The sequence below is a fragment of the Diadema antillarum genome, unplaced genomic scaffold (assembly GCF_040938485.1).
Source record: "Diadema antillarum isolate AM-2024a unplaced genomic scaffold, OU_Dant_1.0 seq00000980_RagTag, whole genome shotgun sequence".
Lineage (NCBI taxonomy): Eukaryota > Metazoa > Echinodermata > Echinoidea > Diadematoida > Diadematidae > Diadema > Diadema antillarum.
The window spans coordinates 398,146-424,590 of NW_027271820.1; the positions used below are offsets into that span (position 1 = coordinate 398,146).

A 26,445-nucleotide genomic window follows, 5' to 3' on the forward strand; every position below is an offset into this window, starting at 1 on the left:
AATTCTAGTTAATTCCTGTTTCATATTGCATGTACCTACGATTCTACAATAGCTGGAGTCGATCAGACACTGTGAAGGACCTCCCATCTCGGCTGCTGCATTACAGGCCTACACTCGGAGTATCTCAACCATGCCAAACCTTCGGGATCTGGTGCTGAAGAATGTCATCATAGCAGGCGATATCTGTGTCTCCCTGTATACAATATTTGATGAAGCCTGGATAAATCATTCTGTATGTGTGAGTGTGTGTGTGTGTGTGTGTGTGTGTTTGCTTGGTGTTAATTTACAGGGAAACACCAGACATGTCAGATATTTGTACGATTAAAAAAAAATCTATGATAAAAAAGGTGTCGAAATGCTATCAACATTAAAAAAAAACAGTATTAAAGTTTTTCCTTATAGATCCATGACTTCTAGTTTGTTGCTACGCGGCCATGGAATGACAGATGGAACTTCATGTACTGTATGTATTCTTTTGGTTGTTTTCCTGAGTGGAATCTCGTTTTGATATGCGTTTGCAGAACTTAAGTTCGCATCATGTATATGTAAAGGGTATCTATTAAAAAGCATCATGTTTATAACTAATGCATGTTGTTTAATGCAACACAGTAGATTAAAGATACCGTCAACTGCAATATTAGCCAAAAATGTGGTTTCATTTTATCTCGATCTGCAGTGACATAGTTAGTGCCCGAGGGCAGAGTGTGCCTTATAATTTTTTGACTTCCATATAGTGCTCGGAAAAGGGGAAATTATGCCATTTGTTATGGCAAAGAAGGTGCACTTAAAACACTGCTTTGTGTATTACGAGGATAACATGGATACTCCTCGTTGTACGATTTTGCACAGCGCAAAAATGAACTGAGAGGATCTGACAACCCTGCTGCGACATGGCAGGCCTTCGTCCAATTCATCTGCGCAATACCACATTTCCAGACATGTGAACGGGTATATATCGATCGCGACAAGTTTCTTGCTGAGTCTCTTTCATCAGACGAGGATGCGGAAGAAATACGGGTATCACAACATTGTTTCTTTAAGGACAAGTCCACCTTCATAATTATACATAAGGATTGAAAGAATGCAGCAATATTAGTAGAACACATCACTGAAAGTTTGAGGAAAATCGGACAATCCCTTCAAAAGTTATGAATTTTTTAAGTGGCTGTGCAGACACTGCTGGATGAGAAGACTACTACAGTGTATGATGTCACATGCGTACAACGATATAACGAACAATAAAGAGAATTTCACAAAACTTTACTTTTTTAATAAAGTACGCATTTCTTTCACTTATTACTGATGTATGTTAAGAGTAATATTATTCCCCCTGCCTTCTGAAAGAGAGAAGTCGAGTGTTCTTTTGTTATGCGAAAAAAATGGAAATATTATGTTGATTTTTCTTTATTCTTTCTTTATGTCGTTGTACTCATGTGACATGACAGGCTATTTTAGTCTTTTCATGCAGCCGTGACTGAGCAGAAACTTCAAAAATTCATAACTTTTGAAAGGATTGTCCGATTTTCCTCAAACTCTCACTGACGTGTTCTACTATCACTGCTGCATTCACTCAACCCACATGTCTATGAAGGTGAACTTGTCCTTTAGTTCTCTATGTTTCTACAACTTAACATAATTTTGTCTTTCAGTAGATTGGGATAAATGTCCCAGAAATCGTTCAACTCAGTTTGATTGAAAGTGCAACATGTGACATCCTATTGCGGCATTGCATTATTGTGTGGACAGTCAACCAAAAAAAATAACGTAACAATATTTTTCGAGGAAATTAATCTTTATCAAAGAGAACCAGCTATTTTAGAAAGGAGAAATCTATGATTTTCTTGTTCATTTTGAAATGCTACATGATATCCTTTATTGAAAAAGATGGATATTGATGGATGGGAATGGATTAAAAAAAAAGATGCACAGTGTTTTTCACCAATCTGAATACTAATACTCTAATTTTACGTATACTTTTACGTCCTCCTGTGATGCTGTATAGCTAAAAATATCATCTACAATTTCGGCTGCTGCACCAAGAGCCTTTGCAGAAATCATCTGCACCATGCCAAACCTCAAGACTCTGGAGCTAGAGTATGCCACTATCGCAGACGATTTCTACTTCGCTCTCGCCGAATCAGCATCACGAGCAAAGGTATCGTACGATGCATTTATTGTTTTGGTTTCTTTCTCTCTCTCTCTCTCTCTCTCTCTCTCTCTCTCGGATTAACGGAGAATAAAAAAAGGGCAAATATTTGTTTTCCAAAGGTAGGGGAACTTCGCAATACATGATGTGGTTGACTCTAATGAAAAAAGGAAATCCGTCATTCCAAAAGAAACTAAGTGTTTCAATGACTAAAGCCATGGCATGCTGAGGTTTGATTTGTAATAACAAAGCAATGATTCCGTGATATGGGAAAATCGATTGTGTGGTACAGACAAAGTCACACAATTATCCCGTACAAATTAGTTTCATAATGAGGAGTATTGCAAGCTGTCCAATTCCTCATGCATAATTATGTAATTGGTAAGTTTGTATGTGTGTCAGGAGGGATTGTTATTTGATTAGTGAAATATATATATATATATGTGACCCTGCACCTCAAAATAAACAAACAGACGCCAGACATGAATTTTTAGTTAAGACCATATTCTGAAAGAACAGACTTTAAGCTTAAAAATGATGTATAACTCAAATCAAATGGGCTCTCCTAACCTATCTAAGTATTGGAAAGAAAGCACACACTCAGGAAAAGTGTGAACTGAGAAAGGAGGCTCTGAAGTACAGTGTCTATTCAAGCGCTAAATCTTTGCCAAACCGTGCTGGCTGTGCGATGAATGGGACAAAAAAACAGGAAGTAAACCACCAGAGTAACAACAATGAAGGGATTATCACATTAAATGGAAATTAAGCATGCCTCATTAACACATTCTGTCCATAATCAATGCCAACTTTCAAAGCAGTAGCACTATCCTTTCAAAAGTTATTAGAGTTAAAAGTGAAGAGTGTGGACAAGATTTTTCAGCAATGAAAAAGGGATTCTAAAGACACACCTAATCACACTATTCTACCAAAATGTTCGAGATAAACTGCTAAAAAAACACACTTTCCTGCCCGTTTTATGATACCAAAATTTGCATAATGTAAAAGAAGACCCGCTCTTTCAGAAAATGTGAAAAAGTCAAGTTCGGCTAGGTTGACCCATTTCACTTATTTTCAGTCCTCGCGCAAAATCAGTGTGTGCGACTTTATGTTCGTTTTGAGGTGCACGGTCACATATATATATATATATATATATATATATATATGTCATTTTTACACATTTCAAACTAAGTCCATCGTCAAACAAAAGCAAGATTAAACATTTCCAGTAATACCTCGCTTTTCACATTACAATTAATATTCTAGAATTTATGATTAAAGATATCCTGTATTTTTTATTACTTTTTTTGAGCAGCTTTAATCACAAATATCTCAGCTTAACAAAAATGGAGTAAGATCGTTTTGCGATAAAACTCTTCATATATATATATATATATATATATATGGATGGTAGTGGGATGATGATGCTGATACTTTCACCGTGAGCCTCTGTCATCTTTGGAAGAATATAATCGAGACAATGAGAACAGAAGACAGAGGACAGAAGACAACACGTTGCTGGCTCGTAGTAGAATTAGCTTTCGACCTCAGGTCTTCGTCAGCTTTATTGTCTCTTTTGAGATATAAACTGTACCAAAATGGAATAGATGTTTTGAGCATAACAGATCATATGGAGTAATGAACATAAAACATGTACACTGAGTACAGTTTCAGCATGAGTGAACAGCTTCAGAGCATACTTAGCAACATATTAAGCAATAAACCAAAAGACCATGAAGACATTAAACAATATATTACAGTCAGTAAATATATAAAAATGCATTTACATACAGGCATATTATACAATGAAATATAATAAAAAGAAGTGAACATGTCATAACTGAATTTAATGTAGTAATATACTAGGCAGACGTGTGTGTGTTTCTTGGGTTGTCTTGTGGTTGTCTGCAAGTGGTGGGACGAGAGCCGCGATCATGTGATAACGGGAGGGAAGGTGTGTGTACGGTGTTGCATCTTAGGCAAGAGCAGGGTCCGGTGGTATAAGGACCCTCCTGCCTACTACCACGAGCCGGCATCATGCGACATCCACTGTCTTCATTATTGTCTCAATTATAAATATATTTATACATTCAATTATATATATATAACTTATATATTCATATACATATATATATATATATATATATATATATATATATATATATATATATAAGGATCTCGTGCGCACCACTTCGGCTTCTTTCCGACTAACAAACTAAATCGTATTCATAATTAACACCTGTTTCATATTACATGTACCTACGATTCTCCAATAGCTGGAGTCAATCAGACACGAGAGTGGCTGTGGAGGACCTTCCATCTCGGCTGCTGCATTACAGGCCTACGCTCAGAGTATCTCCACCATGCCAAAGCTTCAGAATCTGGAGCTGCGGAATATCATCATTGCAGGCGATATCTGTGTCTCTTTTTGTGGAGAAAATAGTCAAGGCTGGGTATACCATTATTATGTGTGTGTGTGTTAGTGTGTGTTTGCTTGGTGCTAGTTTACAGGGGAACACCAGACATGTCCAATATTTGTACGATTAAAACAAAAGAAAAGCTATGATAAAGTTGATTACAACTGCTCAAAAAAGGTGTTACCAACATTGAATAAAACAGTAATAATGTAAGATTCTACGCCTTTAGTTCTACTTCCATGCGCAGATTATTTTTTTCAAAAGGATAAAATTCTAGAAACCTGTAATGGATATTGCAAAAGTCGGATTTATATGCATTTTTCCTTTTTATGATCTCCATAATATATATTTTAACAGAGACAGAGAGAGAGAGAGAGATTAGGGTGTCTGTATAAAAGATTGTGGCATATTATGATTTAATAGGATGGTGGATTTGTAGAAGCTTTCATCTTTTGTCAGATTTGTCTTCTTAACTTTTTTTTTTTGTCGTAACACATTCAGGGAGTGATAACGAAATAAATATTATAAACATAAATTAAGGTGCACAGAATGGAAATACAAGATGAATGTATATGCACCGTAGAACTAACGACACGGATTTAACCCTATTAAGCCCAACCTATTTTGACCCTTCGGACGCCCATATAACTTTTTGATGTATCATCGTCGTATTTGGCACATGGGTAGACTACCTCATATTCTACATGACCGTACATTTGAATTTTCTCAAGGTCATACATGGAGGGCGCTTTTTACCAAAATATTAAGAAATACATAGGGAATATGCTAAAAACATGATTTTCTGTATAATTTCTTTATCCCCATTATATACCTCTTATTAACGACCAATCATTTTCATATTTGCCATAAATGATGAGAGAGTGGGGTCTTATCATTTTTTATGGTTGAAATTTCTCAAGGTCACCACATGGGGGCGCTATTCATATCAACATAAAGAAATACATTATGAGACCTGAGATGAAATGTTTGGGACAGATACGTGTACAGTTATTACATTTCATATTTGCATAATAGTGGAATTTTAAGATTGCAGATTGATTATATGATAAACTAATGATATTAGAGGTATAACTTGAGTGAAGGAATCAAAATACGATGTAACACAAAATAGACGAGCAATCTTTAGAAAATATTATTGTTTTCATTTATCTCTATTATATCTATTGTTTCATGCCTTTGTCACATAGAAATAAAGGAAACAATAAGAATAATTTTCCAGGACCATAATTAATTCAAATTTTGCTCCTTCAACAAATTTCAGCTAAGAAACACCGATTTCATACACGGTAATTACTGTTAAATAAAATGTGACTCGCTACAACAAAAGGATCCTAAAGTCGCTGACGGCTGAGCCGAAAAAATCGAGTTTGAAGTCATATGCTAGGGGGCGGAGTCTAGCTGCGGCGCTAAATCCAAATCTTAATCAGTCAAGTTCCTGTTACGTTGAAAGTTGGAAAATCAAGGCCAACAAAATCTTCTTGCCTTTCCTTTGATCATTTAGCTTCTAAATTTCGGCAGATGATAGACAAAACATAAGACTACAAAATTATGTCAAAATAAGAAATCCGAATGTTTTGACCAGTTTTGATCAATGAGGGAGTGATCTTATTGGCCAGTGGGTGGCATCTTGAGTACTGATTGGTCGTGCGCAGACTGCTGGCGCTAAGCTTGAATGAACATCTCGGAGGTCGCTAGGAGCATACCTTCTATAATTGTCAAGCGGTGAAAACTGTCTCGCCTTCCCTTTATCATGATAGCTTCAGAAGGAAAACTTTCAGACAAATATCGCACACACGTTGACTATGACATTTGAAATAAATTCACATATTGGGCCATTGTAAATACCGCCCTCAGCGGCCATGGCAGCCATTTTTCAAAATGGCCGCCATAAATGCCATTTTTCGTAAAAATTTACAAATTTCAGAAGGGAAAATCAATAAGACTTAGCAAACGAGTGGGAAATAACATTCAAAATAAATTTAGATATTGAGCCACCGCAAATAGTGCCCTCAACGGCCATGGCAGCCATTTTTCAAAATGGCCGCCATAAATACCATTTTTTGCAAAAAATTAAAAATTTCAGAAGGGAAAGTCTGTAAGATTTTGTAAACGACTGGGAAATAATATTAAAAAATGAATTCAGATATTGAGCCATGGTGAATAGCGCCCTCAACGGCCATAGCAGCCATTTTTTTCAAAATGGCTGCCATAAATGCCATTTTTCCTAAAAATTATCAAATTTCATAAGGGAAAATCAATAAGATTTTGCAAACATGTCGGAAATAGTATTCAAAATAAATTCAGATATTGGGCCATCGCAAATTGCGCCCTCAACGGCCATGGCAGGGATTTCTCAAAATGGCCGCTTTAAATGCCAGTTTTCGTAAAATTTTACAAATTTCAGAAGGGAAAATCAATAAGATTTTGCAAACGAGTGGGATATAACATTTGAAACAAATTTAGATGTTGGGCCATCGAAAATTGCGCCCTCAACGCCAATGGCGACCATGTTTATAATTGGCTGCCATAAATACCACCTTTTTCTCTGAATTTACTTATTCCAGAAGGAAAAGTCAATAAGATCTTGCACTCAATTAAAAAATGTCGTTTGAAATATATCTTGAGCTACTTATTACATTATTGTAAATAGCGCCCCCTATGGCCACTGCAGCCATTTTTCGAAATGGCCATCATGGATTCCATTATTTTTTATTTCCTTTTTTCACAAAAGGCAAAGTCAACAAGATTTTGCACACAATTTAAAAATTATGTTTGAAATAAATATTTGTATTAGATTATTATAATACTGCTCTCAAAAGCCATGGCAGCTATATTCCAAAATGACTGCCATTGTCATAATCATTTTGTTTTTAAAAAAATGGTAATTTCAGAAAGAAAAGCAAACAAATGTGTTCATAAATTAAAAAATCATGTTTAAAATCAAACAATATATCTAGATTGCATTAACTCTACAAATTGTTTCTTCGCAAATTTTCATGAAGAAAAAAAAATTGCTAATAACGGTAATTGCAGCCCTTTACCAAAATGGATGTCATAGATGCCATTTTTCTTTTAGATGTCCTAATGCCGGAAGAAGAAAATAAACATTTTTTTTTTTGCACAAGTTCACAATTACATACAAAGAAGTTTAAACATTGAGCAATCATAAACAGAGCTGTGTTCTCAATGGTTATTTCAGCTATTTGTCAAATTGGCTACAATACACTCTTCTTCTTTTTTTGTCTTGAAAATTTGCTTAACTTCAGAAGGAGAAGACAGTAGAATACTCACAGCGACATCAAAGAATCTGAAATATGATGCGTATCTATTCTAAAATGTAACTTCCTAAATATTCTTAAGACAGATACGAAAAAAAGGCCTTTCATTTTACGAAAAAAGTTAATCTACTTGCTGTGCTTCCATAAAAACACATACCTTTGATATCCATACTGTTAGCTGTCACACGCAAAATACTGCAATAAGAACCAAACTGAAAACATGAATTTTAGAACTAACCCATCAATGAGACCTTTTTTTTTTAATTTAAATTTCTTTGAACACCAGATAGCATTAGATATAATGGCTGTTTAGCAGTATGCTATTGCTTTCTCCTTATGGAAAAAGCAAGGAGTGTGTGAAAGCCATTTTGACAAAGAGCTGCCATAGCCGCTGGGGACGATGTTTAAATGGTGGCTCAATATCTTCATTTCAAATTGAAATTCAAATTCAAACTTGAATTTACTTGAATGTCTTTTGTCAATTTGCACAAGAAATTCTATTGTCTTCTTCTGGCATTATCATATTTTCAAAAAACAAATAGCATCTATAGTGGCCATTTGGAAAATGGCTGCCATGGTCGTTGATGGTGCCATTTGTAATGACCTCATATATTATTTCCTTTTGAATATAATTTTTAACATAATACAATTTACAAATTTCATTGATTTTCTCTCTGAAATTAGCAAATCTTTCAAAAAGAAAAGAAAGAAGCAGACATCCATGGCGGTGAGCATGGCCCTTTAGGGCGCCTTCTAAGAAGACCTTATACTTAAGTTTATTTTTGAGCATAATTTTCAACTTGTTTTCAAAGTCTTATTGAAAAAAGGGGGGGTGCATCCATGGCAGCTGTTTTGAAACTTGGCTGCTATGGCTGTTGAGGGTGCACTTTTGGATAGCCTATTATCAAATTCACTTTGAATGTAATTTTTCACCCTTGCGGAAATTCTGATTGACGTCTGCAACACTTGACGAAAAAAGACATTCAGAATGGCCAAAAAATGGCTGGAATGGCCATTGAGGGGGAAATTTGCAATGGCCCAGTAAGTTTACTTTTGAATGTAATTTCCCACCTGTTTGCAAAATCGTTGGCTTTCCCTTCTGATTTTAGTAAATCTTTTCGAAAATAGCATTTATGGCGGCCATTTTGAAAAATGGCTGTCATGACCGTTGAGGGCGCAAATTCCGATGGCCCAATATCGAGATTTATTTTAAATGTCATTTCCCATTTACAACCAAAATTTAATTGACTTTTCCTTTTGAAATTAGCATTTTTTTTAAATGAAAAAGTGGCACTTATGGTGCCCATTAAAAAAAAAAAAAAATGACTGCCATAGCCACTGAGAGCGCAATTTTCAATTGCCCAATATCTGGATTTAAATTGGATGTAATTTCTCGGATGTTTGCAAAAAAAAAAAATTCTGAAATTTGCATTCTTTAACATAAAATGGCATTTATGGCGGCCATTTTTAAAAAGTGGCTACCATGGCCGTTGAGGGGGCAATTTCCAATCGCCCAATATCTCGATTTATTTTGAATGTAATTAACATTTATGGGAAAAATTTTATTAATTTTTCCCATCTGAAATTTGCAAAATCATCGAAAAAGTGGCACATAAGACAGCCATTTTGAAAAATGTCTGTCATGGACGTTGAGGGCGTCATTAACAATGGCCAAATATTCAAATTCATTTTGAATGTAATTTCCCACTTGTTTGCAAATCTTACTGGCTTTCCCTTCTGAAGTTAACAAATATTTTGAAAAAAATGACATTTATGGTGGCCATTTTCAAAAATGGCTGCCAAGGCCGTTGAGGGCGCTATTTCCGATAGCCTGATATCTAGATTTATTTTTAATGTAATTTCCCATTTGTAACCAAAATCTTATTGACCTTTCTCTCCTAAACTTAGCAAGTTTTACGAAAACATGGCATTTATGGCAGCCATTTTGAAAAATGGCCGCCATGGACGTTGAGGGCACTATTTACGATGGCCCAATATCTAAATTTAATCTGAACGTGATTGTCAACCTGTGTACGAAATTTGGTGCTTTTATCACAAAATGCACAATTGTTCGGCTATGCCGCTCCACTACAACCACTTGACATTTGCTAATAAAATCATCGATATCTCTGCAACCAAGTACCTTTATTATATAACTTGTGCTATATGTGACGGTGCATCATAAAACGAACAAAAAGTCGCACATACTGATTTTGCGTGTGGACTGAAAATAGGTGAAATTGGTCAACTTAGCTGATCTTGACTTTTTCATATTTTCTGAAAGAGCAAGTTTTCTGCTACATTGTGTTAAAATTTGGGATCATAAAACGGTCAGGAAAGTGTGTTTTTAGCAGTTTATCTCGAACATTTTTGGTAGAATATTGTGATAAGATGTGTCTTTAGTGTCCAATTTTCATTTATGAGAAACCTTGTACACTATCTTCACTTTCAACTCTAATAACTTTTAAAATGACGACGCTATACCACTTTGAAAGTTGATATCAATTATGGACAGAGTGTGTTAATAAGGCATGCTCAATTTCAGCTCAACTTGATAATCCCTTCATTATTGTTACTCCGGTGGTTTACTTTCTGTTTTTTGTCCCGTTCATCGCACAGGCAGCACGGCTTGGTAAAGATTAAAGGACAAGTTCACCTTCATAAACATAAGGATTGAGAGAATGCAGCAATATTAGTAGAACACATCAGTGAAAGTTTGAGGAAAATTGGACAATCGATGCAAAAGTTATGAATTTTTAAAATTTTTGTGTTGGAACCGCTGGATGAGGAGACTACTACAGCTTGTGAGTCATATGCGTACAACAGTATAAAGAAAATGTAAAGAAAATTCAACATATTTTCACTTTTTTCGCATAATAAAAGAGCACTTGACTTGCCTCTTTCTAAAGGCAGGGGGAATAACATTACCCATAACATTTGTCGGTAACGAGTCGGGGGAATGTGTATTTTTTTCAAAAGATGAAATTTTGTGAAATCCTCTTTATATTTTCCTTATATTGTTGTACGCATGTGACATCTAAGTTATTTACACACTGCAGTAGTCTTCTCATCCAGCGGTTACTGCACAAAAACTTCAAAAATTCATAACTTTTGAACGGATTGTCTGATTTTCCTCAAACTTTCAATGATGTGTTCTACTAATATTGCTACATTCTCTCAATCCTTATGTTTATGAAGGTGAACTTGTCCTTTAAGCGCTTGACTACACACTGTATTTCAGAGCCTCTTTTCTCAGTTCACACTTTTCCTGAGTATGTGCTTTCTTTCCAATATTTATATAGGTTAGGAGAGTCCATTTGAATTGAGTTACACATCATTTTAAAGCTTAGAGTCTGTTCTTTCAGAATCTGGTGCTGGGTCACATATATGAAATTAAAGTAGAAGAGTAAGGGAATAATGTCATCCCATTTTCGAAAAATTGTCCTACCCCGACTTTCGGATCCATTTGTTGTAGCGGGTCACAAATGGGAACAGAAAAGAGATGCAAAATCTGACTGACATGGTTGTCAGTTTATGGTTGCCATGGCACCCAGCAACATCAAATCTAGCTGTATTATACATCAAAATGTTTGCAATAAGATTTTAGGAAAAGTCACCAAATTTGATTGAAATTTGATCAAGGGCGAAGGAGTGGCAAATAAAAATCTGGTAGGGGGCACAATATCCCCCCCCCCCCTTGGGCTTTATAGGGTTAACATGCAAACATGACATGTGTTTGTGTGTGTCTTATATATCCCACATGTATACCACCTTTCTTGACTTTATAATCATAGTTTTCTTGTCAATAATAACAAACTGTCCCAATAAATCTGTGACTGTAAGTTTGTTGCTACACGGCCATAGAATGACAATTGAAAGTACATGTATGCAATTTTTATGCCTCCGCCACGAAGTGGTGCCGGAGGCATTATGTTTTCGGGATGTCCGTCCGTCCGTACGTCCGTCCGTTTGAAAATGTTGCAATATCACTTTTCTCGCAAATGGTTCAATGTATCTTCGTGGAACATGGTACATACGCATGTACTGACTGGCAGGGATTATCTAGGGAATTTAGGGGTCATGGGTCAATACTCAGGAGTCAAAGGTCAAGGTCATCTCAAAATTTTACTATTTCCCTCATATACAAGTATATGCAATGCTTGCATCATTAGTCTCAAAACTTAATACATGCATTACCTAGGAGATTCTCTGGGAAATTTCCAGCCAGAAGGTCAAAGGTCAAAGGTTAAGGGTCAAAGGCCAGGTTTCAATGCCCCCCCCCCCCAAAAAAAAAAAAATATCAATTTTGTACCGTCATTACACTCTTTCTTCATACCTTGGAAATTACTCAATGCATACACTTATAAAAAGGTCTGTCAGAATTCAAGTAAAAATTCTCAATTCCCCAAATATGTGTACCTGCACTCTTAGAATATTAAAGCAAACCCAGTTCAAGACATTTCTGACATACCTGTCATTTCAATATTTTGCCAGTTATGTGAAACTGTCATGGATCACACATTGTGAAGACATTGTACTATACGCCTATTGGGAGAATCATGCATTATGGCGGAGGCATCAGTCGCCATAGCGACATTTCTAGTTTGTTTGTTTGGTTTTTTTTTTTCGTTTTCATGAGTGGAATTTTGATTTGATATGCATTTGTAGGACTTTGTAGTAGGACTTTGTAGTTCTTATAGTTACAGGACTTATAGTTCCCATGATATATGTGCGTAGGGTGCGCATTAAAGTGCATCACGTTCGTAACTAAAAACATGTTTAATGTAATTTAGTAGATTAGAAATACCGCCAAATGCATGAATAGCCCAAATGCCGTTTCATTAAACTAATCATCTCGATCTGCAGTGACATTGAATTGATTGAAAGAGTGATTTTATAGTGTGTTATGTTTACTTTAGTACAGTTCTCGGAAATTAAATTTTGTTATTTGTTATGACAAATAAAGTACACTTTTAACACTGCTCTATGCATTACAAATATAATAGGGAGATTCCCTGCTCTACGATTTTGCACAGCACGACTCACTATATCAACGGAAAGGATCTGAAACCTCGGCTGCGACATGGCAGGCCTTCGTCCAATTCATCTGGGCAATACCACATGTTCGTACTCTTCAGTGGGCATGCATCAGACAGGTTTCTTTTTCTTCTCCAGGAAAGATAACCTACATGTTTCGGGCTGCTCCTTCTCCTTCAGGGGTGGGACAAAGATCGGTATTTCAGGTTTCTCTGTTTGTTTCTTTCTTTGTGCTTCTCCAATTATTTCACATCACTTTGTCTTTAAAGAGATCGGGGCAAATGTCACAGAAGTCATTCAACTCAGTTTCATTGAAAGGGTAACATGTGACATCAGATTTCGTTTCCACATTACGAGACAATAATTGTATGGACAGTCAACCGAAGAAATACGTATAGTATGCAAGTATCTTTTGGGTTTTTTTATTGTATCAAAGAATTCCAGCCGTTTTGAAAATAATTTATGACTTCTATTTAATGTTTTATGTCTACATCATTGTTTTATGAAAGGGGATGTGAAGGGATAAAAGATATACAGTGCTTTCATTTCAATTTGAATGCTTATACTTTCATTTCACGTATTTCTACATCCCCTTGTGGTGCTAAATAGCTATCAATAGAAGTATCTACAATTTCGGCTGCTGCATCAAGAGCCTTTGCAGAAATCATCTGCACTATGCCAAACCTTAAGACTCTGGAGCTACAGGATGCCACTGTCGCAGACGATTTCTACATCGCTCTCGCCGAATCAGCATCAGGAGCAAGGGTATCGTACGATGCGTTAATGCCTCCTCCCCTCCCCCCCCCCCCCCGATAATAACCGAGAAAGGATCAAAGAGCAGATATTAGTTGTTTTCCATAGTAACAAAAAAATAGCATAGTGATGATAATAAGTAGTCGAAAGAGAAACTAAGAGCTTCAACAATAACAGTCAAAACATGCTAAGGTTTAATCTGTTATAATTATATCAAAGCAATGATTCCTAGGTTAACGCATAATCAATTTATGCAATGGTATACTGGCATAGTCTCACAAAAATAATCCCGTTAAAATCATAGCACATATAAACCAACGTCTTGGATAATGCTATTAGGTGTCATTATGTGTTATTACGATTGTATATGTCACATCAATTCTACAAAGCAATGATGATGGTGGTAAATCTCTATGAAAATCGATTAGTCGATGGTGTCATAGTCTCATATATCCCATGAAACACAAATAGTGGCTTTTCTTTTATACCTTTAGGCGTCATTTGTTGATGTACTGCTCTGACCAATGTGGATGGTAGTGGTTTGTTTCATAGGATTAATTTATATTTTTTCTCTCTTTTTTTTCAGAAACCTAGCAAAGATTTTATGCGCAAAATTAAATGGAAGACTGTATTGAGGCGATGTAATTTTATGTACTTACTAAAGTGATGAGTGTTTTCATGTTTCACATCACCCCCCCCCCCTTCCCCTTCGCTACACAGCTACAATTCACAAGTCTTTATTTTCATGATCTACCTCCCGGAGCCGCCAAGTTTGTGTAAAGAGGCGCCTGTTACATGCCAAAGATTAAGAATCTAAATTCATGGATTTTTACTTGTGGTTTAGGTTGTTGTTTTTATTCGAAGTTAGAGTTATGTGACCATGATGTTACATAATCATTGATAATGTCTTTAGAATGAACAGTGTTAAAAGTCTCCATGTCAATCGGTCGGGCTCCTTATTTCATAATATGTAATATGTGTGAGTGTGTGTGTGTGTGTGTGTGTGTGTGTGTTGTGTATGTATGTATGTGTGTTCGTGTTTGTGTGTGTGGGAGGGAAGAAGGGATAAAAACATCGAGGTATTACATTCCAACTGTATATTTTATTTCTCACCCTCCTGTACTGCACAGCTGGAATCAATCAAACACTCTGGAAGACATGACTTCTCGGCTGCTGCATCAGAGGCCTACGCCAAGAGTATTTGCAGCATGCCAGACCTTAAGACTCTGGAGCTAGAGGAAGTCAGCATCACAGACGATTTCTACCTCACTCTCGCCGGATCAGCATCAGGAGCAAGGGTATGTTACAATGCGTTATCTTTTTTTTCTCCAGGATGATAACGGAGAGTGAAGCAGATATTTGTTTGCCCTAAGAATAAAACTACACAATGCATGCAACGGTTGCCTGTAATTTAAAAAAAAAATGATAACGAGTCGTTGAAAGAGAAACTAATTAAGAGTTTCAATAATTAAAGTGGTAACATGCCGAGGTATCATAACAAAAAAAAAAACGGTTCCTTGGTGAACTCTTACAAAAATCGATTCGTTCGATGGTATATTGGCATAGTCTCTCAATAATCATTCCGTAGAAATAATTTCACTAGTAAATCAACGTCGTGCATAATGTTATTAGGTGTAATAAAGTAATGATTATTGGGTGAACTCATACGAAAATCGATTCGTTCGATGGTATAGGCCTAATGCAATAGTCTCACTATAATTATCCCGTAAAAGTCATAGCACAATAAATCAACAACTTGCATAATATGTGCCATTGCGACATTCATTACCCCTCTAAATGTCACATCATTCTACAAAGCAATGGTGATGGTGGTAAGTTCTTATGAAGATCGATTAGACTACAATGTCATATAGTTTCATACATCCCACGAAACACAGATAACTGCCTTTCCTATATACCTATCGGCGTCACTCCTTAGATGATACATGTACTACTCTAGAATTAATGTGGATGGTAGTGGTCTCTTCACTGGAAATGAATTTTTTTTAAAGAAACTGGGTGAAGATTGTATGTGTAAAATCAAATGGAAGACTTTATTGAGGCAATGTCATTTTACCAACTTCCTGAAGTGATGGGTGTGGTTTTTTTTTTTTTTTTTTTGTCTGCGTTTTACATCACCCCCCCCCCCCCCCCCTTCGCAGGACGGCTATAATCCATTAGGCTTCATTTTATGATCTACCTCTCCATGCCGCCAAGGTTTGTGTTGGAAAAAAAAAACACCTGTTACATGCCAAACATTATGAATCTGAATTCATGGATTTTTACTTGTGGTTTAGTTGGTTGATTTGTTCAAACTTACAGTTTTGTGACCACAATGTTACATGATGCCTTTAGAATGAACACTGTTAAAAGCTTCAATGACAACCGGTCGGGACCCTTATTCCGTTATAATGTACTCTTTATGTGGGTGTTGTGTGTGGTTCGTGTTTTGTGTGTGGGAGGGAAGAAGGGATAAAAACATCGAGGTATTATATTCCAACTGTATATTCTTCCCTTAATATTTCATTTTATTTCTCACCCTCCTGTACTGCACAGCTGGAATCAATCAAACACTCTGGAGGACATGACTTCTCGGCTGCTGCATCAGAGGCCTACGCCAAGAGTATTTGCAGCATGCCAGACCTTAAGACTCTGGAGCTAGAGGAAGTCAGCATCACAGACGATTTCTACCTCACTCTCGCCGGATCAGCATCAGGAGCAAGGGTATGTTACAATGCGTTATCTTTTTTTTCTCCAGGATGATAACGGAGAGTGAAGCAGATATTTGTTTTTCCCTAAGAATAAAACTACACAATGCATGCAACGGTTGCCTGTAATTAAAAGACAAAAATAATAACGAGTCGTTGAAAGAGAAACTAATTAAGAGTTTCAATAATTAAAGTGGTAACATGCCGAGGTATCATAACAAAAAAACGGTTCCTTGGTGAACTCATACAAAAATCGATTCGTTCGATGGTATATTGGCATAGTCTCTCAATAATCATTCCGTAGAAATAATTTCACTAGTAAATCAACGTCGTGCATAATGTTATTAGGTGTCATTGCTACGTTATTGCCACTGTAAATGTCATATCAATTCTACAAAGTAAGGATAATGGTGATAAGTCCTTATGAAAATCGATTAATGTATAATGTCATAGTTTCATATATCTCATGAAACATAAATAACCGCCTTTCCGTTATACCTGTAGGCATGTAGGCGTCACTCCATAGTTAGAATGATGATACATGTACTATACTCTGACCAATGTGGATGGTAGTTGTTTGTTCAATAGGATTGTTGTCTGTTTGTTTTTTGAAACCTAGTGAAGATTTCATGTACAAAATTGAATGGAAAAGTTTATTGAGGCAATATCATCTTAAGTTATCAAAGTAATGGGTGTTTTTATCTACGTTGCACATCACCCACCCCCCCCCCCCCTTTGCTTCACAGCTACAATCCATAAATCTTCATTTTCATGATCTACCTCTTGGTGCCCTAAGGATTGTGTAAAAAAGCACCTGTTACATGCCAAACATTAAGACTCTGAATTCATGGATTTTTACTTGTGGTTTAGGTAGTTTTGTTCAAAGTTTAGTAAAGTTATGTGACCATGATATTACATAATCATTGATAATGTCTTTAGAATGAGCAGTGTGAAAAGCCTCCATGTCAATCGGTCGGGCTCTTATTCCATAATGTGTACTCTGTGTGAGTGTGTGTGTGTGCCTACGCCAAGAGTGTCTGCACCGTGCCAAACCTTAAGACTCTGGATCTAAAGGAAGTCTGCATAGCGGACGATTTCTTTCTCGCCCTCAAGGCATCACGATCAGCAGCAAGGGTATTTTATTTTGTATTCGTTATTTTCCACTATAATATCGTATAGTGGACCAAAGAGGAGATATTCATGTCGACCGATTTGACTAGAATGAAAAATGACTGGAATTACAAGGTTGTCTTTAATACAGAATTGTTTTATCATTCTTTAAAATGAAGGTATAAATGTGACCCTGCACCTCAAAACAAACGAAAAGTCGCCAGACATGGATTTTTAGTTAAGACCATATTCTAAAAGAGCAGACTTTAAGCTTTAACCCTAACCAGGCCGGGCTTTTTTGGGTGTTCTGTGGCCGGGGAGGGGTTGATTCAACCCCCTCCCCCCCAGATCTCGGCCGTCGATTGCGCAATCGCCATGAAATTTGGCACGTGCATTACCTGCGGCGTAATCTACCAAGCTATACGAAAAGAAATGGAAATTTTCGTCATAATAATTAATTATGCTAATATATGCATAAAATCATACATTTTGCTCTAAATCAGAAATTAAAGCTCCTAGAATCCTAATTTTTGGTGAAGACATTCTGTGCAGCATTCCTAACAATGTACTTGAAAAAAAATTTGGTATCAAAATCAATTTCTTATGTATTCTATTGTTTTATGAATTTCTTATGTATTTCGTTGTTTTTTCGACCTTCTGTTTTATCATTTTTTTTGGCAAAATTTATGACAGAACCTATATCAAGCATAATTATGCTAAAATTGATTAGTTTCAGCCTATAAAAGTGAAAATAATCATATCTTTATGAATAAGAAGAGAAAACTCCATTTGCTTAGACTTTATACACAAAATCACGTTTTTGAGCCATTTTCGGTCTGACAGGCATGTATAAAACGTTATGCAGCGTCGTAACGGTACGCATGATTTTCGCAAAAATGGTGTCAAAAGTTGCGCGAGACTTGAAAGTAAAAAGTCAGCGAACGGCGCGGTCAAAAAATTTCGCGCGGCGGAGTAGTCGCGAAAAACGTCGAGGGGGGTTGATTCAACCCCCCCCCCCCGGCCTTTTTAGGGTTAAAATGTTGTATAATTCAAATCAAATGGACTCTCCTAACCTATCTAAATATTGGAAAGAAAGCACGAACTCAGGAAAAGTGTGAACTGAGAAAAGAGGCTCTGAAGTACAGTGTCTATTCAAGCGCTTACCCTTTACCAAACCGTACTGGCTGTGCGATGAATGGGACAAAAACAGGAAGTAAACCACCAGAGTAACAGCAATGAAGGAATTATTAGATTAAACTGAAATTAAGCATGCCTCATTAGCACAATCTGTCCATAATTTCAACTTTCAAAGCAGTAGCACCATCTTTTCAAAAGTTATTAGAGTTCTAAAGACACACCTAATCACACTATTCTACCAAAAATGTTCGAGATAAACCGCTAAAAAAAAAACCACACTTTCCTGCCCGTTTTATGATACCAAATTTTAGCATAATGTAAAAGAAGACCCGCTCTTTCAGAAAATATGAAAAAGTCAAGTTCGGCAAGGTTGACCCATTTCACTTATTTTCAGTCCTCACACAAAATCAGTGTGTGCGACTTTATGTTCGTTTTGAGGTGCACGGTCACAAATGGTTGAGGTATACCTAGTACACAAAACAAAAATTCCAGTATTAATCTCTATTAAAGCTTGAATAGGAGAAACTGGCATAACCCTATAATCATATCAGTATAAGCGTAAAAATGTTAACCACACAACTTTATTTTGCGTTATTACTAATTCACCAATCAATATTATAGCATGTTCCTAAATGCCCTCTAGAAATATTTGCGTTTGAAACAAAATTCATGTAAAGTGATTGTATTATATCCTCTTGACATCTGTATCATGCTACGCTTTATTATCCGTCCTTTTGCAAGAAAAATAAGATGAAAGTATAAATAGTGCCCTCGTTTCATTCAATATTCATACCTTGTCACCTTATACCCTTCTACTTAATTGGATACCGGGAACGAATCCGTCATGCTGGAGTGCCTAGCAGTTCTTTGTTTTGTTGTTTGTTTGTTTGTTTGTTGTTGTTTTTTTTTTATTTAAAATACGAATCATTACAAAGTCACTGGAAAGTCTGACTATAGTACTTTGTCATATCTTTCATCCTATTTTTCAGTCTAAAAGTTCTGTACTCTAACCGTTATACTTTCAGGCTTGTCCGTTCCTCTCCTTCGTTTGAGCAGGTTTTGACAAGAATGAGTTTTTTATTCCTCCCATCCAATAATACTAAATGATATTATATCATTTTCGCCTTTCTTCGTTTCGGCAAAGCTCCAAGCTATGACACACATTGAAGGACCCGTCATCTCGCCTGCTGCATCACAGGCCTACGCCAAGAGTATCTGTTCGATGCCACACCTTCAAAGTCTGCAGCTTCAGGATGTCAAGATATCAGACGAGTTTTATTTTGCCCTCGATGCAGCATCTTCAGGAACACAGGTATTATTCTCTAATCGTCTCTTTTCTCCTGTAATCTAATATCAGAGAGAAGACCAAATAACAGACTTTCGTTTTATCGGATTTCAATACTAGAAATAATGAAGGTGTATGTTATTAAAAACATCTTTTCTAATCAAAGAAAAAGAAAAAAAACACTTATCTATTGCGTTAATTATGAATTAACTGTCAAACTTTTAATACTTAAAAAAGGGAGCATTAGATCAAGATCCTTCAGGTTTAAAGGTAATTTGTGTGAACATAATAGACATATTCTTTTTTCTTCTCCTTCCAGTCTGTAACATTGGCTTATTTTCTCGAAAAAGTCTGTTACATTATTACACAATGTATTAGATATTTTGTTATTATTACATCTAATTTGTGTAGGCTCTCAAAATATGGAATTCATAGAATCCTCATGCTTGAGTGTTGTTTCCCCTTGCGTTAACAAGAGTATAGTGATAGAATGTATAGTTCTCTTGTAACATTCAGTGTTCATAACAGGTTACATTAAATCATCCTACAATATTGTATACCTGGAACCAATAAGTCACGTTGAAGAGTCTAGTCGTATTTTCCTTACACTGAAAGAGCGAGACATTTCAAAACCAATTCATAGTGTGACCATAGCATTTCGTAATATTTTTCACCATGCTCATGTCCTGAAAAGCTGAAATCAATGATACACACCGGAGGACCCGTCATCTCGGCTGCTGCATCACAGGCGTACGCCAAGAGTATCTGCACTATGTCACACCTTCACTCTCTGAAGATCACTAATGTCAACATACCAGACGACTTCTTTGTTGCCCTCAAGGCGTCAGCATCAGCAGCAAGGGTATCGTGTTTTCTCTTTTCTTAATTGCATTTTTCAAGGAAGACAAAAATACCTAATAACAATAAATTAAAAATCAGAGTAGTTATCAAACAGAGGATGAAGAAAACATGCAATTACATGAAAATATCAGGTGTGTAATGTTTTCAGGACACACGACAAGAAGTGTTCATTGCTTTGTGATGTAAATGAAATAAAAGAATAACGTCAGGGCCTGCAAATTTGTATTTTAAGTACATTAATTTCATCCTATCGAGATAAGGATCTTTTCAATCCATAAACTCTGTACTCTATTAACTGTCGTAGTATCAGGTTTGTTCATTCCTTTGAATTCGTTTGAGTAGGTTTTGTCAAAATGAGTTTTATCTATTTCTTCTTACCCATGATACCGTATCATTTCATATAATTTTCGACCTTATCCGTTTCGGCAAAGCTCCAAGCAATGACACACATTGGAGGACCCGTCATCTCGCCTGCTGCATCACAGGCCTACGCCAAGAGTATCTGTTCGATGCCACGCCTTCAAAGTCTGCAGCTTCAGGATGTCAAGATATCAGACGAGTTTTATTTTGCCCTCGATGCAGCATCTTCAGGAACACAGGTATTATTCTCTAATCGTCTCTTTTCTCCTGTAATCTAATATCAGAGAGAAGACCAAATAACAGACTTTCGTTTTATCGGATTTCAATACTAGAAATAATGAAGGTGTATGTTATTAAAAACATCTTTTCTAATCAAAGAAAAAGAAAAAAACACTTATCTATTGCGTTAATTATGAATTAACTGTCAAACTTTTAATACTTAAAAAAGGGAGCGTTAGATCAAGATCCTTCAGGTTTAAAGGTAATTTGTGTGAACATAATAGACATATTCTTTTTTCTTCTCCTTCCAGTCTGTAACATTGGCTTATTTTCTCGAAAAAGTCTGTTACATTATTACACAATGTATTAGATATTTTGTTATTATTACATCTAATTTGTGTAGGCTCTCAAAATATGGAATTCATAGAATCCTCATGCTTGAGTGTTGTTTCCCCTTGCGTTAACAAGAGTATAGTGATAGAATGTATAGTTCTCTTGTAACATTCAGTGTTCATAACAGGTTACATTAAATCATCCTACAATATTGTATACCTGGAACCAATAAGTCACGTTGAAGAGTCTAGTCGTATTTTCCTTACACTGAAAGAGCGAGACATTTCAAAGCCAATTCATAGTGTGACCATAGCATTTCGTAATATTTTTCACCATGCTCCTGTCCTGAAAAGCTGAAATCAATGATACACACTGGAGGACCCGTCATCTCGGCTGCTGCATCACAGGCGTACGCCAAGAGTATCTGCACTATGTCTTACCTTCACTCTCTGAAGATAACCATACGACTTCTTTGTTGCATTTTTCATCGAAGCGTAAAATGCAATGTCAGAATTCTGTACAATAAAGGAGTGAAGAAAAGTTGCAATAGCATAGTGGTTGTATGTGTGTAATGTGTTTAGAACATCCTAAACAGAAATGTTCATCACTTTATAGTGCAAGTGAAATAAAGGTGTAATGTTATGGCCTTGGAATGTATTTTGCTAAATCTTATTAGGTCAAGGTGCGTCTCCATAGCGAGCGCGCCTTGCACATGACGTGAATGAATTATGCCGGCGACATAAATCATTCACGTCACGCCATGTTGGTGTGCAAGTATTTTAGACTAGAGATTTCCATATGCAAAAAGATCACGAGATATAGTAGAGGCTATTGTGTAATCCCGTGAGGAGGGTTTTTTTTATGTGTGTGTGTGTGCTAAAATTGATTTGTGTGTGTGTGTGTGTGTGTGTTTGCTGATTTTGTCACTTTTGGAGTTTTAATTCCCCAAAGACCAACCACGTCTTCAGCCGCAATTTTGAATTTTAAAATGGCCGCCATAGCAAACCGTATTTTGACCCATACTAGTATCTTCAAGTTCGGTGCAAAATGCATGGTTGTGTTGTCAGACAATCTGATATGTCTTTTTCTGATACTGTGGATTGTTTTGATGCAGTTTGTAGGTTGCCAATCTGAAATCCAAAACGGCCGCCATAGCGTTTTTACCCATATCCCAGGTTGCCATTATTGTAGAAGCAGGAAATTTTCAAGAATGCACATGCTTGTGGTGTCCAACGTTCCAGTACAGCTGCTTCCTAATTGTGGATCATTATATAGGCCACCATGTTGAGTTGAAGATTGCCGCCATAGAAAACATAATACTGTTGTAAGCCCCTTGGATGAAACTGCCCAAAATTGTCCTAGTTAGGCCATCTCTCCATTCATAAATGGCCTCCATAAATTTAACATGTAGGACGAGGTTCCAATAACGTCATCAAGCCATGTTGAGGGGCAAAAAAAAAAAAAAAAAATGGGAGAAGACGGTGGTCCCATACATCTGTTCCATACGTGTGAGCAAGCGTGTAAGCGTTTCATCAAATATAGCCAAGCTCAGTTGCAAAAGGTATACTACCTCCATTTTTCATCAAAACACCTTTTTCGGTTTGATGTACTCATTTTTAGGACCTCTTTACACTTGTACTAACGAAAAGCTGAATTTCCAACCAGAAAGTGTATAAAACTGTTCGGTTTCAAAAGGTACTACATCCACTCCAATGACATCATAGAGAAATTGGCCAATCAGAGAGCAGTATTGACTTGACCCTCTACCATTGTCTACTGACTTTATCTGTAAACAATAGATGTTGGCTTTCGGCTTTCATATTTGGATCAAGCAATGAAGGAAAATGAAAGTGAATTCAGTGACATTACAAAACATCCAGTGAAAAGGATCAGGGATGAAAAGCCGAAAACGAGAGCGAATGAAAAAAGGCAGAGAAACCAGAGAAATTACGAGTTTTTTATGAAGTCCCACGTGACGCGTTTACTTTTATTTACTGTGCGTTAAATACTGCTAGGGTGTTGAGTTTGAGCTCTACAAACGTTTTGTAGGAATGGACTCTATCATATATAATTGACTTCACAGCTATTAAGTTTGTGACAACTAGTCTGAAAGCAAAGTTACCTCGAATGTTAAATGTATACTATGGCATGAAATTCTGACACCCCTACCAGCAGTGCTTTACGTGTGTGTATGCTGTGCTATTCTATACGTGCATAATGTAAAGTACCGGTGCTGGAAAGTACGTAGTGGCATGAAGCTTTGAACACTAAATTACTATTTATTTTTCTAATTTCACATTTTACTTTTACAATGTCTCAAAGTTAATACATTACTCTCCGCGTAATCGGGTATCGCTTTAATTGGTACTCCGTTTAATTGGGTAGTAATGTCAAAGTCAGTTCCAGTGCACATTAAATTTACCTGATAATCGGGTTGCCTCTCCGCATAAATGGGTAAATAATTTTGTTCTAATCTAATTTTTACCCACATTTATCGCAGATATAACACTTGAAGAAATTATGAATGTCAAATTTTCCACGGCTAATCGCATTCTCTGCTTAATTTGCAAAGAAGACTGATCATTTGGGGAGTGATTAAACATGAAAATACATGTACCAGTACCGACTTGCCACATGTAAACGAACATTACAAACGTAGCTGGCACTCACAACTGCATAGACAGACAGGAGTTGAAGACACATGCGCTCCTCCCGTGCTCCGCAACAACATTCACCATACGACAAATTTGCAACGAAAATCAGTACATTCACTAGCTCCATAATTTTGCTTTTCCTCAGTCACTTCTCGAAAAGTAACCCAACGTTCTACTTGACTAGTGCACGCAAAGAGACGTGTTCATTTTGGAAAATGCCTGCATATTATCGATCGAGGAGTCTATAGTCAAACGACAAAGTTTTCTGAAGACATTTTTGTCCATAAAAAGAATGTAAATTATTGCTCGTGACCGAGCAAGTGTAAGGTATATGTGCCGTGCAAGCATGCGTGTTAAAGGACAAGTTCACCTTCATAGACATATGGGTTGAGCGAATGCAGCAATATTAGTAGAACACATCAGTGACAGTTTGAGCAAAATCGGACAATCCGTTGAAAAGTTATGAATTTTTGAAGTTTCTGCTCAGTCACGGCTGGATGAAAAGACTACTATAGCTTGTGATGTCACATGATTACAAACGATATAAAGAAAGAATAAAGAAAATTCAACATATTTCCATTTTTTTCTCGCATAACAAAAAGAAACGCTCGACTTCTCTCTTTTAGAAGGCAGTTGGAATAATATTACCCTTAACATAATATGTCAGTAGCAAGTCGAAGAAATGTGTACTTTATTCAAAAAGTAAAGTTTTGTGAAATTCTCTTTTTATTTTCCTTATATAGTTTGTACGCAGGTGACATCATACACTGTAGTAGTCTTCTCTTCCAGCAGTGACTGCGCAGATACTTAAAATATTCGTAACTTTCGAACGGATTGTCCAATTTTCCTCAAACTTTCACTGATGTGTTCTACTAATATTGCTGCATTCTCTCAATCCTTATATATATGAAGGTGGACTTGTCCTTTAAGTATACAGTGTAGGTGTTTTGTGCAGTGTAAAATGCATGTACGTACAAATTGTGTGTGTCAATTGTGAATGAGACGTGTTCTTCTGTTAATCGGGTAAGAAACGCTCTGCCCGAGCCTACCCGATTATGCGGAGAGTACTGTATCTAATGTGTGTTTAGCATAGTTGGTCCTAGTACTCATCGACCGTCTCGATTTTATCGGCTTTTAGATTATCCAGAATAAAATTCATTTAAAGAATTTAATTATATCGTTGAGAAAAAAAAATCAGATGTTGTTTTCATGCCTTCTCCCTTCGAAGTTCCATTGAAAAAAAAAAGTGAAGAAAAAACAGATATGGTATAGAATATTCTTGAGAGATTTGAAGGGAGAATTCACAAAGAGTAAACTAGCCAACAACAACAAAAAAAAATTCAAGATCAACACAAAGAAGAGAAACAAAAAAAAAATCACGACATAAAGCCTGTGAGAGAAAACAAGAGACCCGGCGGTCACGCGCTCACCTGAGTATCACAAGATCACCTTCCATGCATTCTAGCACACTCTTACCTGAGAACATTGGAAACTTATGGTGTAGCTTTGAGAGTGGGGGCATGGTGTCCATTTACATAGGCCTATTCCATCACACTGGCAAAAATACATGACAAGAACACCGCACTTTATAGAATGTTGGACGATGCAGTTTGGGGGAAAAAAAGCGTATCTTTGACCAAAAAAAAAATATTTTTTTTTTTGATATGTATAAAAGTTACATTTCAGTAACCTATTAGACCAAGAATCTCAAAAAAAAAGGTTTAATATCAGCAAAGAAAAATACATTTAAAGTTATGAACATACCACTAAAGCCAATTTGTCTGAAAAGAAGACGATAACTTTGCGATTGTTCCCAGGCTGCCTAATCTCTTGCTAGTTCCTTAATCCCTTCCTGGTTCCTGAGAAACAAAAGAAAGTTGACAGTCTTTCCTTTCAGACTCACTGATTCAGTTTCTTATTTTGAATATCAAAATATATTTCTTCTTCATTTATATGTAACATTTTTTCCTGATTGTTGGTGCAACAGACTACTAAAATATATCTCTTTCACATATCAAAAATATTTTTTTGACCAAAGATACACTTTAAGACAATGTCAGTTTTTGATTCCAGAGAAGAATATTATCTAATATTCCTGAATTCAAGAGGTTTTGGACAAGAAGAAAAAA

The 26,445-nt window shown here is 36.4% G+C and overlaps 1 protein-coding gene across 1 annotated transcript in view; it reads left to right on the forward strand.

The window, feature by feature from the left end:
* The first annotated feature begins 2,065 nt into the window (after positions 1-2,065).
* The window catches only part of LOC139742107 (uncharacterized), a 28,007-nt gene continuing 3,627 nt past the window's right edge, over positions 2,066-26,445 (forward strand). Inside the window, exons 1-5 of the mRNA XM_071652677.1 lie at positions 2,066-2,155; positions 4,420-4,596; positions 13,506-13,661; positions 14,780-14,947; positions 16,206-16,373. Coding sequence (XP_071508778.1) covers positions 2,066-2,155; positions 4,420-4,596; positions 13,506-13,661; positions 14,780-14,947; positions 16,206-16,373 — 759 coding nt within the window. The remainder of the gene's footprint in view (positions 2,156-4,419; positions 4,597-13,505; positions 13,662-14,779; positions 14,948-16,205; positions 16,374-26,445) is intronic.